Source organism: Podarcis filfolensis (assembly GCF_964270895.1).
Source record: "Podarcis filfolensis genome assembly, chromosome: 5".
Classification (NCBI taxonomy): domain Eukaryota; kingdom Metazoa; phylum Chordata; class Lepidosauria; order Squamata; family Lacertidae; genus Podarcis; species Podarcis filfolensis.
Window position 1 is genome coordinate 64474083 of NC_139608.1, and position 18545 is coordinate 64492627.

The following is an 18545-nucleotide window of genomic DNA, read 5'->3' on the forward strand; positions in this document are numbered from 1 at the left end:
ATACTTTCTATGTTATAACATAGACAGTCCTATGCCTTGGTTTCTGAATCTTAATCAGAGAAGGTCTGCAACCTGTGCTAATTGTTCCTAGGCCACATTTCCTGTGATCCCTGACAGTTGGCCATGCTGGCTGGGGCTGATGTCCAACAAGTGGTGGGAAACAGGTTGCTCATCTCTGGACGTGTCCTGGGATGAGCTCACTTGAAAACAGCAACAAAAGAAAATCAGAAAATGGGATGGCTTCTGTAAATTCCTGGAAAATAGGAATTGAAGGGTCTGAGACATAGTTTACAGCATGGCCCAGGCTTCCCAACCCTTTGTAAGTATTAAGAAGCATTTAATCTCAAACAATCAGCAAATGTGATTTCTAGAAATGCAGCTGTTCTGTGGTTTCAAATAGAACTACCTCGTTGGTTTTTTCTGCAGTAATTGACAAATTGTACTCACGTGCTTTTTTAGTTTAGTTGGTGTTTGATTTTTAATTTAGAGTTAGAAGTCTGCTGCCCAATCACTTTAGAGAATTAAGATCCTGTTCAATATGAGAATACAGCAGCTAAACATCAACCACTAAATTCAGAGTATATTTCAATTTGCAGTTAATTTTTTGATTACATTTTAAAGGGGGTGGGGGGATTTCAGATAGGGAGTTCCATAATTCTATACAGAAGAGAAGCAAGTTTATTCTATAAAGCATGGTTACAAAATATAAAATGAAATATAATAATAAGTAGTACTAGAGGCTGCACTCCTGCTTATTGTTACATTTTTACCATCCATTTTGTTATGTATTTTTCTTTAGATCCTTTTTGCTATTTATGCTACTTTTGCTATTTATGCCACCTTCATTTTTTTTGCGACAGAATAAAAGAATATAAATGAATATGTTGATTTATGTAAGATTTCTTTAAAATATGAGTCTGCATTAATATCAGATATATAGCTTGGACCTTACATTAAGACTTTATTTGAACTTTTGCATCAGACAAAGCATATCCTTATACAACCGCTTTGGTGCATCAAGACCCCAGATAAAATCCGTATGTTGCCATTCAGGAATATTCTTATAGAAAACTAAATGAGGGATTCGAGGGAGCAGCCATTCAATAGCCTCTGTGGTTACAATAATATCATGTCCACCACTCCACACAGCAGTTGGCACAGTAATGTCTTCTATCTTATAAAATGGGGGTGTACTTTGTTGAGGAAAAGATCAGAAACATGAAAATGAGGTTCACCTTTCACATCTTTTTCTCATTTTTAAGACATCATTTGGGTCTTCAAATGTATTGGATGTCTAACATCTGTCCCTTGCAAATCATTCTTTAACTTTCTGTTCAATATCTAATTCTGTTCTCTGGACCAGCAAAATTAATTTTTTTAAAAAAATTAAGTTGGACTCATAGTCATTTACATAGCACTAAATCCTGGTAGGCTTACTTTTTAGTAGAGCTGGATTAATCTGTCATTTATGGTTTCTCCTAGTTTTTCATTTTTCCAGTTTGCTCCATTTCTGCAACAATTTGCATTGGGTTTTTTGTATACATTTGCCTGCATATGTCATCTATTACGTCATCTATGACATCTATTGCTGCATGCAATTTTGCCCAATACATATTTCTGTTCTTCAGTTTCAAGTAATATACATATTTCTGCAAACATATATATATATATATTTGTAATATAATACAGGCAGCTCCCCACTTACACAGCAGTTACCGTATATTCCAGGCTTCCACATGCATAAGGGAAATGCCCATAAGTGGGGAGCACCTTCAAAAGTTATTCTAGCTCATGAGGATGACATGATCTTCAGGCTCTGGGACGGGTAGCACTGGAGAGGCAACCACTTCCTCATTTATCAGCAAAGCGCTGCTGCACATCCAGCTCTGGGGAAAGTCTCCTCACAAGCATGAGACTTGTTGAGGCTGCTCAGCCAATATGCAGAAGAGTTCCCTCATGCATCAGCTGAACAAGCTCAACGAAGTCCCGCACATGTGTCTCAGATAGAGACCTTCAACTGAGCCCCAAAGCCAAAATCTAGAGGGGAGTGGTAGCTCACTGGTAGAGCATCTGGTTTGTGTGAAGGTCCTCGGTCTCCCAGGTTCTCCAAATAGGGCTTGGAATCAGAGCTGCTGCCAATCAGTATAGACAGAGTTGAAATAGATGGATCAATAGTCTGACTTGGCATAAGGCAGTTTTCTATGTTCCTACTCATTAAATACCTGCCATAGACAAAACCATAATTTCAACCAGTTCTGTGTCTTTGGTATTATCCCACTCTTTCCCAAAGGAGAACTCAGAAATCATAACACGGTTCACATTGAATGTCTAACCTGCAACCAAAATGTCTCATTTGAATCCAAACCACTTACCATGTTGTAGACAGCTTTGTTCTTTGATCCATAATCAAAATACTTAAATTGGTTGGTTTTAGCAAACTAAAAATATGGAAAAGACAATATGAAATTTGGTGCGAGTTCAAAACACAAAATCCTCTAAAAAATGGAGAGTCACAAGAAAATTCAAACGCTGGGGATCTTGATTATCAGAATTCCCACCCATCTACCCTGGCCAATAAAAGCAGCAAAAGGTCAGATTCAGTAAAGGGCAGCTTCCTGAGTTCTTTCCACAAGATCCAAAGAACTGTTACAGCTCATGTTTGAATATTGAAGTATCTAGAACAGTCATGGCCAAACTTGGCCCTCCAGCTGTTTTGGGACTACAACTCCCATCATCCCTAGCTAACAGAACCAGTGGTCAGGGATGATGGGAACTATAGTCCCAAAACAGCTGAAGGGCCAAGTTCGGCCATCACTGATCTAGAATATAACTTTTGAGTGGTCTGGTAATCTTCATTTTATAAAATGAAATGGAAACCTTAGTACCAAAACACAAACATGAGAAACTAAACAGGCAAGTCGAAACGTCAGACTTTTGACTCCCATGTTTTGAAATGCTGAGAAGATATTTGTTAGAACGCACCTGACTCCAGTGTGCAATATTTTTTACAGAAGTAAAATCGGGGAAAATTCCAAGATACACATCTACTCGACTCTGGAAGAATGATAGGAAAGAAAATGCTTTTTAAAATCACATTCTTGAAGAGTTTTCAAGCAACACCCGCATTCACAAGGTCATGGCATTCAAGGCAGTACAGCATACAGACACTTTCATGCAGCACAAGGAAGCAGCTTTCTGATGAAGAGGTGTCTGGGTACCTAGATGTGTATCCCCCACCCATAGTGAATCCAGCTGATAAAGAGCCATAAGAAGGAAGAACAGGGGCCTTGAAGTTGCCTCTCAACAGTGAGCACCTGAACAGCACATGAAGCAGGCAGAAAGTTCACCTCATCACAGTCCGCCCCACTATAGGAATTCTTTCTGTCTTTGCACCTGGAGTTTAGCATAAGCAATTAAAATAAGCCACTCTGAGACTTCTTTGATATTTGGAGTGTGGTGCATTTCCTCCTCTATGGCGACGAGTAAGTGACCAACTACCTACTAGACGTGAAGTTAATTTTGAAAATAAAATTTAAAAGAAAGATTAGCATTTATTGGAATAGGCCGCTAGAATTTCACCATGGAAGAGAAGTGTAAAGGAACTCAAAATTACGCCAAATACTATATTTTGTTTGATTGATTTTCTTTTGTTGTTTTGTATATGTACACAGCAAGTTCTTTCAAAAAGAAATAAATGATAGAGAATAAAACTACCTACCACATTTAGGTTTTTCTCCTTGTGTCCTTGAAATAAGGACATGATTTGGAGACAAATTTTGTCAATCCCTGGATAGCTGCACAGCTTGGCATCAATGGCTGTTAGTTCATTAAAGAAAAAGCAGTATTCTTTATTGCCACATATAAGCTGTAAAAATAAAATAAAATCTGAAGCATTACTAAATAATCATCCTTTCTTGGAAGGAAACATTGAGGTTCCTGTTAGGAACGGATCTCCTTTATGTTACAGTTATATACCACTTTTCTTCAAGCAAGCTCAATATGATACGCCTAGGCTTTCTAGGCAATTTTGTCTCCAGGTTCTGATGTGGCCTGGCTCTGGATAGGTGAAGAGACATTTCTTGAACAACCACCTCCTTCTCACACAACCTTTCAGATGCTAAGTTCCTAAAATATTTGGGAGTGTGGTCCTGGGAAAGGGCATTCTCTGTTAATTTATCTTTAATAGTGGACAGGGTTCAGCACAGTCAACTTTTCTAGGCTAGGGGCGAACCGGAGTGAAGCCTGCTCCACTTTGGTCCATGCCCAAGCCCTGTCTACCCAGTGTCAGGGACTGGCTGGATGAGGAGTGGTGGCAGCCAGTTGCCCAGGAAGTCCCTAGGAATGATACTGGGGGAGAAGATTTTGATCCTGATTCAGACTGGTGAGACAGGACAGAAGGAACCAGCTGGGAGTTATTAGATACAGAGAGTTAAGATGATGGTGGGGAGGCAGAAGGGGGAAGTCATTTGAGGATGGAGGTGGAGAGGCTCAGTGTGAGCGCAGATGCTGGCCGAGAAGAAGCAGAAGTTGCATCTCCTGTTCTGCAGAGAGACAGTCCTTTCCCCACCTCCTCTCACAGTCCGAGCAAGGAGTGCCATGAACAAAGCAGAGCAAAGAATGAGGCAGGCACCTGCCCTGTGGAATGCCCTCCCATCAGATGTCAAAGAGAAAAACAACTACCAGACTTTTAGAAGACATCTGAAGGCAGCCCTGTTTAGGAAAGCTTTTAATGTTGAATAGACTATTGTATTTTAATATTCTGTTGGAAGCCGCCCAGAGTGGCTGGGGAAACCCAGCCAGGTGGGCGGGGTATAAATAATAAATTATTATTATTATTATTATTATTATTATTATTATTATTATTATCATCATCATCATCATCATCATCATCATCATCTTCATCATTAGGTGATGGCTGCTGGGAAGGAATCTGAAGTGAGGGGAGGAGGGGGCAGAGACTTAATCTCTGCAATGTCTTTATCCTCAGAGACATATCTTCTGGATCTCTGTGTGTCTGTGATCTGAGCAATAAAAGCTAATTGTTCGTCAAGTCTCTTGCCTGCTTCTGAACTGCAGTGGCTGGCTGGCTAATCTGACAGCCTTAACACCCTGGATTGGCTGGAATTCAAAAATCAGGAGGTGGGAAAGCCAGGAGATTCCCCAAATGCTGCCACCTAGCCTAGCATTGTTTGCCAGGGGGACAGAGCCCGCTGCGACAGGGCCTCAACAGGTGCCCACACCAAGACTGGATAAGTAGCCATTTTTGCAAAGACATGTTCATCATCTGTACACACCTGTATTTCAATGTCTGTCTTTTTTTGTTCTATACTGAAAGGCTATACTCTGTAAGTTGTAAGTAGGAAAACCATTGGAGACTGTGACCTTCCTGTGCTAGTTGTTCCCTTGTTCTAACTTTAAAGTCTTATTGGTAGACCTATAATAATTCATGGTACATTAGCCGTTTCTCTTTCCCTATCACACTTTTAGTGTTAAGGGTATTTTCACATGTAACCTAGGTTCATATATATTCAAGATTCTCATTGTAGTATGTCTAATGAAATGGTTTTTAAGGCCTATGTTGACTCTGACCTTATCATAGCACAGATGTCCATGCCATTCAAACCTTAAGTCATGACCTTCTAATCCTTCAAGCTCACACTCAGTGTTGAGATAAAAAAAACGGAGTGAATGGCAGGAAGAGTAACTTTCAGTAAAGGTGAATATATGTATGTATGTATGTATGTATGTATGTATGTATGTATGTACATATAAATAATGGGTCTGTACAATGGCAATCACTTGAGTAATACCTACTCTTATCAATTCTTTAGGAAGGTGTAGAATGATTGAAAAGAGTCCTTTGTGTGGCCAGGAGCCAGGCCCATGAAGAGTTTAACCTTTTGACCAAGCTGTGGCATAGTTGAAAAGGCAATTAAACCTGGGGGGGGGAAGAAAGAATTTTAAACATTACACTTGCAAACAAACGAACAAATAAGCAATAAGAAACCTGCGACTCCCCAGTTGTTGCTGGACAACAACTTCCATCAGCCAGGCTTGCTGGGGCTGGTGGGATCTGCAGTCCAAAAGCACCTGGAGGGTCAAAGGTTTCTCATCTCTCTTCTTTTGAAATGCCTGTCATTCAACAAATTCAGGGTAGTTTGCTTTTTGGATGTTGGGTGTCCACCTGTCTTAAATTAGGCGCTGGAGTTTTCAATAAAATGCGTCACATGTAAATTCTGAGCAGGATCCACTTTTTTCATGCCTGCTGGTCTTTGCTGCCTCGCACCACAAATGGAGATTATTCATGACTGTGGAACTGATAAGAGCTGTATACTGAAGTCCTGATCCTGAAAAGACTTTCTCATGGAACCTTAAAAAAAAACAAATATGCTTTAATCTTTTGTTATTATCCATGGAGTTTTCTTGGCAGGGATACTGGAGTGGCTTGTCAGTTCCTTCTCCAGGTGGATCACGTTTAGTCTAAACTCTTGGCTATGACCTGTTCTTCTTGGGTGGCCCTGCATGGCATAGCTCATGGCTTCTCTGAGTTATTCAAGCCCCTTCGCCATGACAAGGCAGTGATCCATGAAGGCAGTGATCCACGATCACAGCTCCATGATCACTGCAGATGGTGACAGCAGTCACGAAATTAAAAGATGACTGTTTCTTAGGAGAAAAGCAATGACAAACCTAGACAGTATCTCAAAAAGCAGACACATCACTTTGTCAACAAAGATCTGTATAGTTAAAGCTATGGTTTCCCCAAAAGTGATATATGGAAGTGAGAGCTGGACCACAAAGAAGGCTGATCGCCGGAGAATTGATGCTTTTGAATTGTGGTGCTGTAGGAGACTCTTGAGAGTCCCATGGACTGCATAAAGATCAAACCTATCCATTCTTCAGGAAATCAGCCGAGTGCTCACTGGAAGGACAGATCCTGAAGCTGAGGTTCAAATACTTTGGCCACCTCATCAGACAGGAAGACTCTCTGGAAAAAACTCTGATGTTGGGTAAGATTGAGGGCACAAGGAGAAGGGGATGACAGAGGGCAAGATGGTTGGACAGTGTTCTAGAAGTGGCCAACATGAATTTGACGAAACTCCGGGAGGCAGTGGGAAACAGGAGTGCCTGGCGTGCTCTGGTCCATGGGGTCACAAAGAGTCGGCCACGACTAATTGACTAAACATCAACATGCTTTAATCTGTCTTTTTCTTTTCTGAACTTCCCAATAGTCCTGAGACTGAACCATATCCTCAGTAAGTCCCTGATAATACAAGAAGGCGAGAAAATAAAAGGCATTTCATTCTCTTCTTCTTAACTTACCCGTTGTACTTCCCTGGGAATGGCCAATATAATACAAGCTTTTTTGCTTAGTTTTCTGAAAAATAAAGTTTATGGTTGCTGGAATATCATAAATTGCCATTTCATGAAAGCTGAAAGGCAAACACAGAATATAGCTGAAATTTTGCCTGTCTGCAATTGCATACAATTGTGGACATTAATGTATAAATACATAAAATATAATACATCAGGTATGATAACCTGACATCTGGAGAATTATGTTGTAAGTTTATTCTCCCATGGAAGGAGTAAGGAAAGAAAAAGTACATATATCTTTATGATTTATTTAAATATTTCTATGTCCCTTAAACTAGCCCCAATCGATTCTCAAATATATACATCGTCTACAGGTCAAAGGGTAATTTTAAAGAATTATATAAAATTATATGTAGAAATTATTATATAAAAAATATTATCAAAATACTCAACTGTGTTAAATTTAAATGGTAATTCAGAAGTCCCTTTCCACAGTCTAAGATTTGGAAAGCCTGGGCAAAAAGGTACCGTATTTACCTGAATGTAATGCACATTTGCTTTTGGCCAAATTAGGTCACGAAAATAGGGGTGTGCATTAGATTTGATGACACATTTACAATTGCTGGCAAATGCTTTTTTGGTTTCAAGGTTTTGAAATTGAGGCGCACATTAGATTTGATGATGCATTAGAGTCATGTAAATACAGTAAGTCTTCACAGGGAGGAAGCACTGAGTGAAGATCTATGCCAGGAACAAGGTGGGCAGAGACGGAGCAAGGTAGGTGTGGTGGGTGCGGTCCACCCTGGGTACCATCCCTGAGGGGGATGTGACAAAATCTGGTGGGCCCGATCGCGGTCATACCAGAGCACACTCCCCAGCCAGGCCACTGCGCCAGATCTCACCCCCCTGGCCTGGTTGCCGGGCCAGATTGCACCCCCTAGCCTGGCTGCCATGCTCCCCATCCCATCCCTCCCTATGGGAAGTTCACTACACCCGTATGGGTGGTTCGTGCCACCCCAGGTGCCGGAGAGGCTTCCTCTGCCACTGAAGGTGGGAAGAAATATTGTCATTAGGAACAAGTGGGGATGGAAGATCTACACCAGGAACAATGTGGGGAATCAATTTGATTACCCTTTACATATGGCAGAGGGAAGGGCATTCCACAGTGCAGGGGCAAGAGCAGAAAATGGATGTTTTGTTGTCACTACTCTCTAATATTCTGTACAGTGTGTTTCGAGGCTGAATCTGCTAACCCTGTGGAGCCTGTCACAGAAGGTGGTTGCCTCACCTTCCCTCAAAGATGGGACAGATCTTGACGTATTAGAGTAATGATGCATAGGTTCGTCTCTGAAACACATTCCAATATGTTTTCTCTTTTACTCAGCTTTCAGTGCATGCAATCTGCCCTTTAAACATGCCCTTTCTACTGCAGGTCAAGCCTACCTCTCTTCTAATTCTCTAGGAAAAGAAATATTTCCTTGAAGTATTTTGTGGTTCTTGTGATACTGTTGTTCTCTTATTTAAGCTGGTTTAGGCTCTAACCGTTCTGCTTCAAGGCAGGAGAAAGTAAAATGATTAAGGACTCAAGGTAGATGCTCACAATATGGGGCTGGTTATAAACACATCTATGAAGCATTTCAGTTAAATGCACTGTGAACTCATACAGGGAAATCCAGTTGGGAAAGAAAGGACTCCACAGCGCCATCTGGTGTCACAGTGTTATATCGCATATACAACGCCTATAAAAGCTTTTTCTTTACGAATCTAGCTGAGTCCTGGGAAAGTTCTCAGGAAAAGCATCCCTTCCTTCCATCCAAGCAACAATAGCCCCTTGTACTTACCTGAAATTCCAAAATTCTTCTTGGTCTATTGAGAAGTGCTGATGTCTTCTAGACCAGGTGGTCCCCCTGTTATTTAATATCCAGACATCATAATCAGCATCTGCAAGAACAAATCCCAGACTATTGCTGGGAAGATTTGAAATCCAGCTCCTGCCTTCACAAAAGTTACCAAGTACCAATAACGCAACTGACTTAGGCCCTGGAAAACAAAGACAACATTAGATAGAGAATGGGCACTCACAGAGCACCAACATTTCCCACTGGTATCTAGCCCAAGGCCAAGCAGAGTAGGGTGCAGGGGTACAAAGGAGGTGAGCCAGACATTTCCTAGGACCTCAGAAAATGTTTTCATTGATTGTGTGAAGACTAGCAACAATGTTTTGTGTAAGCCTACATAAAATGCTGTGACACTTCTTTCCCCGCCCGCTTTCTCTTCTGCCAACATGTCCCTGCCTACGTTTCCCAAGTAATCCAGAGAGGCAGTGCTGAAGCATTGGCAAAAGGTAGCAGAAGTAGGTGAGGTGAGAAGGTGGGCAGGTCTTGCCTCTCCTGTGGGTGAAACGCTGTGTCTCTGAGGTGACTGCCATCTGCCGCTGAAGTTATCCACCATACACTTTGATCAGAGGAGGGTGAAGCAGCTCATTGCCACCATTATCAACATGAACAGATGAAGAACTGGCTACATCTGATAAAATTATCATTGTGGGGCTATTTGCAACACTCTCCCTGCCACAATGTGAAGGTGATCCCATGACAGGAGAAGGATCTGGGATAAGAGTTCACTACCACTTTATTGATTTCAGATGTAGGTAGACTTTGGTTCTGGCATTGGGTATATATCCATCCCGGCCTCCAGTTGGCGGGCTGAAATTTTAAACAGGGTCGTTCTACCAAGGTGGCCATTCCAAAACCACTGCTGGAAGCTCTATGAATTCTCTGCCCCACACTTGCCTTCTGGACAGAGATTTCCACCTAGATCCCTCTAATGGGGTACCATATAAGCGCTATGCACAGTCAGCTTTTATCCTTAGCTGGCGGACCAGAATGAGATCTTCCATGCGCAAGTCCGACAGCCAGACACAGCCTCACAGGCTGCCCAAGTTTGGGGAATTTAATTTTTTAAAATTTTTAGACTTGGGGGGCTATCCTGTACTGCCGTGTAGTCAGCTGGGGAATTTACAACAGCCAGATCCTGCCCAGTGGCCATTTCCAAACAACTCTCCTAAGAATAAGGAGATAGTTAATATCTGCATTGATTCAATTAATTTCTGAAAAGGCATAAAAAACCCCATTAGACTAATCCCCGTATGACTTAAGATGTTTCATAGTGTCTCATTTTATTAATACTCTGAATAGAAGACTGGATAATTATGCATCCCTGTGTATTCTAATGGTCGATAATTTGGGATTATTGTTGCTTGTTGCTCAGATATAATGAACAACTGAGCACAACTCAAGCAATTTTAGCCACCTTGCAACAATTTCTACCTTTATTTATAAGACTGCTACCACATAAAGTTGAATGAAAGAAAAAATAGTGAAGCATGGATAACATTTTAAAAGTTGAACACAGGAATATCAGTTATGGCATGTGGCATTTTACAACATTTACTACTAAATTTCAAAACTACCTGTCTTCCCAGAACTATGTATTCCATGTGGAATTCTGTTTGCCTGCAGGTAATAGCCATCCTCTGTCAGGATTGTATACTCTTCACTGGGGTGTCCCCAATACCCGATGATTTCAGGCTGTGAGTGGAGAAGGATGGAAATAGAAACACTAGATTTTTTAAAAAGAATCTGATCATTCGATTTCTGGGACAATGGCTTGAATATCTCAAAGAACAAAAACTTCCAAGGGCCAAGATTATTGTGAAGTAACTTTACTAGTCCTACACCAGGCATGGGAAATCTGTGGCTATAGCTGGACTCCAGCTCCTATCAGTCCCAGCCAGCATGGCCAAGGGTCAAGGATTATGGGAGTTGTAGTCCAACAACACCTGGAGGGCCTTAGGTTCCCTATCCCTCCCCTAAACTCTCATAATGTACACATGGTTGTATGCAAGTTTGCCAAACAGACCCCTTTCTGCACACACACCCCCCCTTTTTTTTTTTTTGCCTAATAAAATGATTTTTTGGTATGCTATTTTCACTCGTGTATGCATTTTTAAAAACATGTTACCCTGGTATATGCATTTATATTGGTACTACTTGGCTGGAAAACAGCACACAAAAATTGGAGACGTGCCAGTTTTGAAGGATGGCTTTGTTCTGGTTTGTGTATTGTTCCAGAAAATGCAAATCATGTAGATTCAACTTGAAATGCAAACTGAATCAAATTTGTTCCCCCTTTCCCCCATCTGGGTATATTTGTGTGAAGTGTACATAACCACAGAGAGATTGTGGTTTTCTCCATTCCACAACCAAAAGACAAAAAGGAAATCTGTACTGATATGATGCAGAACACCAAATCTGTATGGTAAGCAACTACAAAGAAATGTCTCACCATGAGAAATATAATGAATCTGCTGCCTAAGGCTTCAGCTAATGCCTGTGTAGCAAATGTCAACATTTACACTGAGGAGCCAGGCTCCTAAACCTCTGCTCCGAGAAGGAGTTATCAAAGCTAACTGTGTCTTCTAGATCAGATAATCAGCCAAGAGAGTATTGTTTCAAACACGATCAGATTAATTTGCAGTTTGAAATAACTCCTGCCAAGCATGGGGTTTCTTCCTGGAAATGCATGTGCTCTTGAAAACTGTTTTAAAAATGAAATTATAAGGATCATGGTCCACTGTTTTCAAGGCCATCTGAATTATTAACTTACAATAGTCATAAATTCTTGAGGATTGATATGTCTTCTGCTGCTGAATTCTTCAGATGTCAGAGCCTGTTGGACTAAGCAGGCCACTCCCCAAAACACATCTTGTACCTGAGCTTAAAAAAGAACTACAGTATCATCCTGCTTGGCCTCCCCAGATTCTGACAATATTCTCCCTCTGGAAGAAACGGAGCTGGAAGTCCTATCTCCACACAGAGCCAGGTGGGGTTGAGGTGGGGCCAGCCTCCCTCTTTCATTCCTCCTCATCTTCCTCCAGTATCTGCCATGCTAGAGCTAGACCCAGCAGTGTCAAGCGAGTTTTGACACCAAATGGGGTCTGCAACACCTCATGACTCGATCCATTAAACTATGTGGGCTTAGCTAACATGTTTGCTTTGGTAATTTGCAAAACAGACCATTATATACAATGGGATGCAAGTCTGCCGATTTTTTTCTTGATTGTACTTCAATACCGTAACATATAACACTGTTTAATGTACACAGCTTTGGAATGCAAGCTATTAAAATGCAAGACCAAAGATATGTCACTAAAAAATAACAATTTTTAAAAATACATGGAATAAAGTATTTTTGCTAACCTGTACCTGTTCATCGGGATGCAGGTGGCGCTGTGGGTTAAACCACAGAGCCTAGGATTTGCCGATCAGAAGGTTGGCTGTTCGAATCCCCGCAATGGGGTGAGCTCCCGTTACTCGGTCCCTGCTCCTGCCAACCTAGCAGTTCGAAAGCACGTCAAAGTGCAAGTAGATAAATAGGTACCGCTCCGGCGGGAAGATAAACGGCGTTTCTGTGCGCTGCTCTGGTTCGCCAGAAGCGGCTTCGTCATGCTGGCCACATGACCCGGAAGCTGTACGCCGGCTCCCTCGGCCAATAAAGCGAGATGAGCGCCGCAACCCCAGAGTCGGTCACGACTGGACCTAATGGGCAGGGGTCCCTTTACCTTTACCTTACCTGTTCATCAGTGGCTACTAGATAGACACTGCAGAAAACCCAGGTTGTAATAAATTTCAGAGAATAACATCTGTTTCATCATGCACTATTGGATCAACAAAAATGGTTTAGAAAAAAGTATCACCACACACTGAGCATTTGCCTAGTGACAAGGCTAGTCTGTATAAAACATTGAATTGTATATTTCACTCCCTTGGTTTTTTTTAAAATGTAGCCCACTTAGACATTTATTTTTATATTATGTGGTATATAAATTGTACATATAAAGTTTTAAAATGTGGTTTTAATTGAGAATGTGGTTTTCAGTGATTAATTTCATTTCAATAAATAGCTATTTATTTAATAATACCATCATTGCTTCCTTGCAATTTCCATTCTGGGCTTCAACTAGATTAAATCTAGAGACATCAAACTTTTTCTTTTTCTAAATGACCTCCATTTTTTTCCTACAGTGGGGAGGGAATGAAAGCCAATACACAGAGCTGGGTCTTAATTTTGCAAGGCACATTCTGAGCATTTTAGCATGAGAGGGCAGAAACATTTTGTTGTGTTTTTATTCTGTTGTTGGGAGCTGCCCAGAATAGCTGTGGCAACACAATCAGATAGGTAGCATATATAGATAATAAAACTATTATTAAAAATAATTATCAGCCTAATCTCCCCAGTCTTAGTTCACATGGTTGGCAAATCTTGTTGTGCTTATAGCCTAAACCAGTGGTAGGACTGGTTTAAAGTTATGAAAGCTATCAAGCACTCTTAATCAAAGTTCATTAAAGGTTTATGGTGGGTACCAAGAGCCCCTCACCCAAAAGTCTGATTCCCTAACTAAAGGAGAGCACCAACTGTGCAAATAAAGCAATGCCACAGCAAACCAGCTTTGGAGGGAAACTGAGATGGCTATGAAAGAAATTACATGTTTGGGGTGTATGGCATCAAACTGGACACCCTGGTCAAAGATAATGGAGAATTTATTTGGAATATGTCCCAAAGAACTTGCTGGAACTTTCTTTGAGTATGCATGCATAGAGTCAGACAAAAGATCTGAGGAGAAATTAATGATTATAAAGAGTAGCATTGAAGAGAAAAAGCAGAGTGGAGCATCAAACTCAACAGAACTAATAATAATAATAATAATAATAATAATAATAATAATAATAAATTATTTATAGCCTGCCCATCTGGCTGGGTTTCCCCAGCCATTCTTGGCAGCTCCCAACATAATATTAAAAACACGATAAAACATCAAACGTTAAAATTTTAATTTTATAAAATAAAAATAAAAATAAAATAAAATGTAGTTTAATATTTAGCCCTCCCAGTAGTGATGTATGGAAGTGAAAGCTGGACCATAAAGAAGGCTGATTGCCAAAGAATTGGCTTTTGAATTATGGTGCTGGAGGAGACTCTTGAGAGTCCCATTGACTGCAAGAAGATTAAACCTATCCATTCTTAAGGAAATCAGCCCTGAGTGCTCACTGGAAGGACAGATCCTGAAGCTGAGGCTCCAATACTTTGGCCACCTCATGAGAAGAGAAGACTCCCTGGAAAAGACCCTGATGTTGGGAAAGATGGAGGGCACAAGGAGAAGGGGACAACAGAGGACGAGATGGTTGGATAGTGTTTTCGAAGCTACCAGCATGAGTTTGACCAAACTGCGGGAGGCAGTGGAAGACAGGAGTGCCTGGCGTGCTCTGGTCCATGGGGTCACAAAGAGTCGGACACGACTAAACGACTAAACAACAACAACAAAGGAGTCTCAAAGCGGCTAACATTCTTTCTCCTTTCCCTTCCTCCCCCACAACAGACACCCTGTGAGGTGAGTGGGGCTGAGAGACTTCAGAGAAGTGTGACTGGCCCAAGGTCACCCAGCAGCTGCATGTGGAGGAGCGGAGACGCGAACCCGGTTCCCCAGATTACAAGACTCTCTACAGGAATAAAACTACATTTACATGGGAATAAGCAACATTCTGCTGGGGGTGGGGAGTTAAAACCTTTTAAAGTAAAAAATAAGTAAAAAAACTAAGCATCTGTAACCACCATAAAAAAAAAAACCATTAAGGAAGGTGACTGAGTCTGGAGATGTGGGAATTCCTGTTTCTGATGCTGGGAAATAGGGACTGCAACAGCTCGTGATTCAGTCCATTAAACTGTGTGGGCTTAGCTAAACTGTTTCCAATATATATTAAAATGGCACAATGCAATTTAAACTTGCATTGGCAAGGTGTACTATTATTTACAATGGGATGGAAGTCTGCTTAAGTTTTACAGGATTGTGCTTCATTACAGTAACGTATAACGTTGTTAAATGTAAAACTTAAGAATGCAAGCTATTAAAATACATAACTGAAGACAGGTCACCCCCCAAAAAACATAATTTAAAAGATACATGGAAGAAAATATTTTTAACTTACCTGTTCCTGTTCATCAGTGGTGACCAGATCTCAACTACACACTGCCTATATATACCTGTATAGGTTATTATAGGTTATAATAAACTTCAGATAATAAGATCAATTTCATCATACTGTATAATTATGCATCATGTCTCTTTATAGACACATTTTAAATATTGGAACACATATAGAGTAACTAAAATGATTAAGAAATAATAAGAATTATACACCCAGCATATGCCTAATGTCAAGGCAGGTCTGTACAAAGAATTACATTGTATATTGCACTTCATTCTGTTAAAAAGATTTGTAACCCAAGGTTTATTGTTATATTAAGTGGTATAGAAATTGACCACATATGGCATAACTGCACACCTGGCATTACAGGCAGCACGGCTTAGTAGTTAGAGCAGAGTACTAACTTCCCTGTATATTCCTGCATTGTAGGGGGTTGGACTAGAATGGTCCTTGGGATCCCCTTCAACTATAAAATATGCTGGGAGATTGGGCTAGATGACCAGGGGCTTCTCTCGACTTTAACTATATTCTTTAGGAAAGTACAGAGAATCAATCACTACGTTTGCGGTGTGTTTACATGGGTGGACATGGGTGTATGTGCATGTGTGTGCTTACATGTGTGCAGGTGTGTATGTATAGTGTTGGTTATGCGAGTTTGCTGCGAATTTATTATGCAGGTTTCTGTGCCTTTTGAGGTTGGGCTAGATGACCCAGGGCCCCTTCCAACCTTAATGTGGTAATATTACAAGAGGATACTGATTTCTTAAGCTGTTTCTATACATAGGGATATAGCCATGCACACACATGCGGGTACACATATGTATTGTTTAGTTGTATTACTTATGCTTAAGGCATGGGAATTATGGTACACTTGGATCACTTGTATGGTACACTTGTATCATATATGTGGATGTATGTGTATACATATTCTCATATATGTTATACACACACATGATTTTGGAATAGCAATACTGTTGTGTAAGCACATGCATGGAATTTTTGAATAATATAGTTAATATGTTTTCCTCCTCAACTAATGAGCTGCTTAATTTTCAGGTGCTGCGCAGTCAATTGTGGACGAAGTGTGGCCTGTTGGCATTGCCTTTGTATACTATGTCCTAGTTCAGTGGTGGTGAACCTATGGCAAGCATGCCAGTACGTGCGCCATTGCCCCATCAGGGCCATAGCTTCCATGCTGGGGGTAGGGGAGGAGGAGGAGAGGAGGGCTCACGTGCAAGCAGGCAGGGAGGCGGGGATCTCTCAGAAGTGGAGTGGAGGCTTCATGCCAAGAGATCCCTGCCTCCACTCCTGATTGCACGCAAGTAGGAGCGGGATTGGGCAGCTCAGTTGAGGAGTGCCTGGCTGCCTTCAGGTGGTGCAGGGGCTCTCAGATGCAGCTTCTGGGCTGCCTCCACCTTCCCCAACCCCAGCAACTATTCAGCCTGGCTGCCTTCAGGTGGTGCAGGGGCTCTGATGTGGAGGTGGGGGCTCGTTTAAACTTCTTCCTTGAGGGGAGTGCAGCCGCGAACCCCTCAGTGGAAAGTGTGATAGAGCCTGCACCTCCCCAGATGAGCAGCCCCAATCCAGCTCCTGTTCCCGGGCAAGCAGCAACACTGCCTAGTGGAGCAGCTCGATCCTGCTCTTACTTGCCTGCAAGCAGGAGCAGGCTGGGGGGGGCAACATCCCTTGCCTGCTCGCTTGCCCCCCCCAGCCTTCCCTCACTCAGTTCTGGGGCTGCCAGAGCTGGAGGAGGGGGTGGTTGCTGTGGCAGAAGCACCCAGCACTGGAGGGCGGCAGTGCTCACTAGGAAAACGGAAGTGTGGCACTCAAAACGGAAGTTATACTCAGAACGGAGCACATTTGGCTTCCAAAAACAGTTCCAAAACCGGAAAACTCCTTTCTGGGTTTGAAGTGTTCAGGTTCCAAGTAGTTTAAAAACTAAGCTATTTGAAAACTGAGGTACCACTGTATTTATTTTTCCCAATTTGAACTGTATTTATCCCCCCCCCCACTGGGTCAGGAGGTCCTACACACGACTAGGAGTCTGGCAGGGACACATACCTGACTGGCAATGTTCTCTCCCTTCTGGTGAGTTGTACAGGAGATTCAAAATCTTTCTCCATCCCAAACATCACAGCGACTGATACCTCAGAGGCATCAGCACACTTCAAGATCAGCAAAGTATAGGCAGTCAGTGTACAGACTCAGTAGTGCAGCATTTGGCTAAACTATGTTTATTTACATATACACACTTGGAGCATCGTAACTCAGCTCCTTCCTCTTCAACATCAGACAGCAAAGAGAAAGAACAAAGGACAAATGTCCTACCTCACGGAAACACAGTAATACAAGCATCCTGTCTCCTTCACTTCCCACAATGTGGAATGAAAACATACACCATCATGTGATAAAAACAATCCCATGACTGCAACACAGGAAAAGAATCCTAACACACACCCCTGGTGGTGATTTTCTTGAGTCAAAATGAGAGTACCCCTAAACATTTTTTAAGAAAAAAAGCACTGAGTTATACCATAAAATTATATATCAGTGGAAAGATAATTAAATGAAGAATGTAATGCAATAACGTTTATGAAGGATTATTTATTACAACAGCAGTCATAAAGAAGAAACGTGAAACACACAGAAAAAAATGAGATATATAGGTTAAATTGCCGTGTTGGCACTTTGCGATAAATAAGTGGGTTTGGGGTTGCAGTTTGGGCACCCGGTCTCCGGAAGGTTCACCATCACTGCCCTAGTTGGTTTTGTTCCACAGTTTGTGATCTCATCTCTTCTAGCACATGCCTGTACTTTAGTCCAATTAAGATCTAATTACAGTGGTACCTCTAGATACGCACACCTCTAGTTGTGCATATTTCAGCCTTCCGGTTAGCGCCAGCGCGTAATGGTGGATCTCCCCCGGAGCTCCGGGAGAGATCTGCTTCGTGGGTTCGGGTCCTGCCAGCTACGGCGGAGCGGGGACCCTCAAAAATCACAGGCACGTAGCCTGTGAACCGGAGACTCGGCGGGCACCTTTGCTCCCCCCCGACGCTGTGAAATAGCCTTTTTAAAGGCTGTGGATCAGTGGAGGGTGTGTGGAGCGGTGCCGAGAGTCGTTTCCACCCAGCCTGCGAAGCGAAGCCGCGTCGCCATTTGTGGAGAGCGCTGATTTCTTCCGGT

The 18545-nt window shown here is 41.9% G+C and overlaps 1 protein-coding gene across 1 annotated transcript; it reads right to left on the reverse strand.

Annotated features, from left to right (window-relative positions):
* Positions 1 to 17494, reverse strand: LOC310763252 (lysosomal acid lipase/cholesteryl ester hydrolase-like; the record flags this gene model as incomplete). The annotated part of the gene is given in 12 exon segments (XM_083615137.1): positions 1 to 1195; positions 2373 to 2438; positions 2983 to 3054; positions 3719 to 3865; positions 5815 to 5865; positions 5868 to 5938; positions 7324 to 7433; positions 9159 to 9357; positions 10790 to 10907; positions 11986 to 12090; positions 12952 to 12979; positions 17424 to 17494. Coding segments are annotated over 12 exon segments (1272 nt in total). The 3' UTR covers positions 1 to 961.
* Positions 17495 to 18545: the final 1051 nt, after the last annotated feature.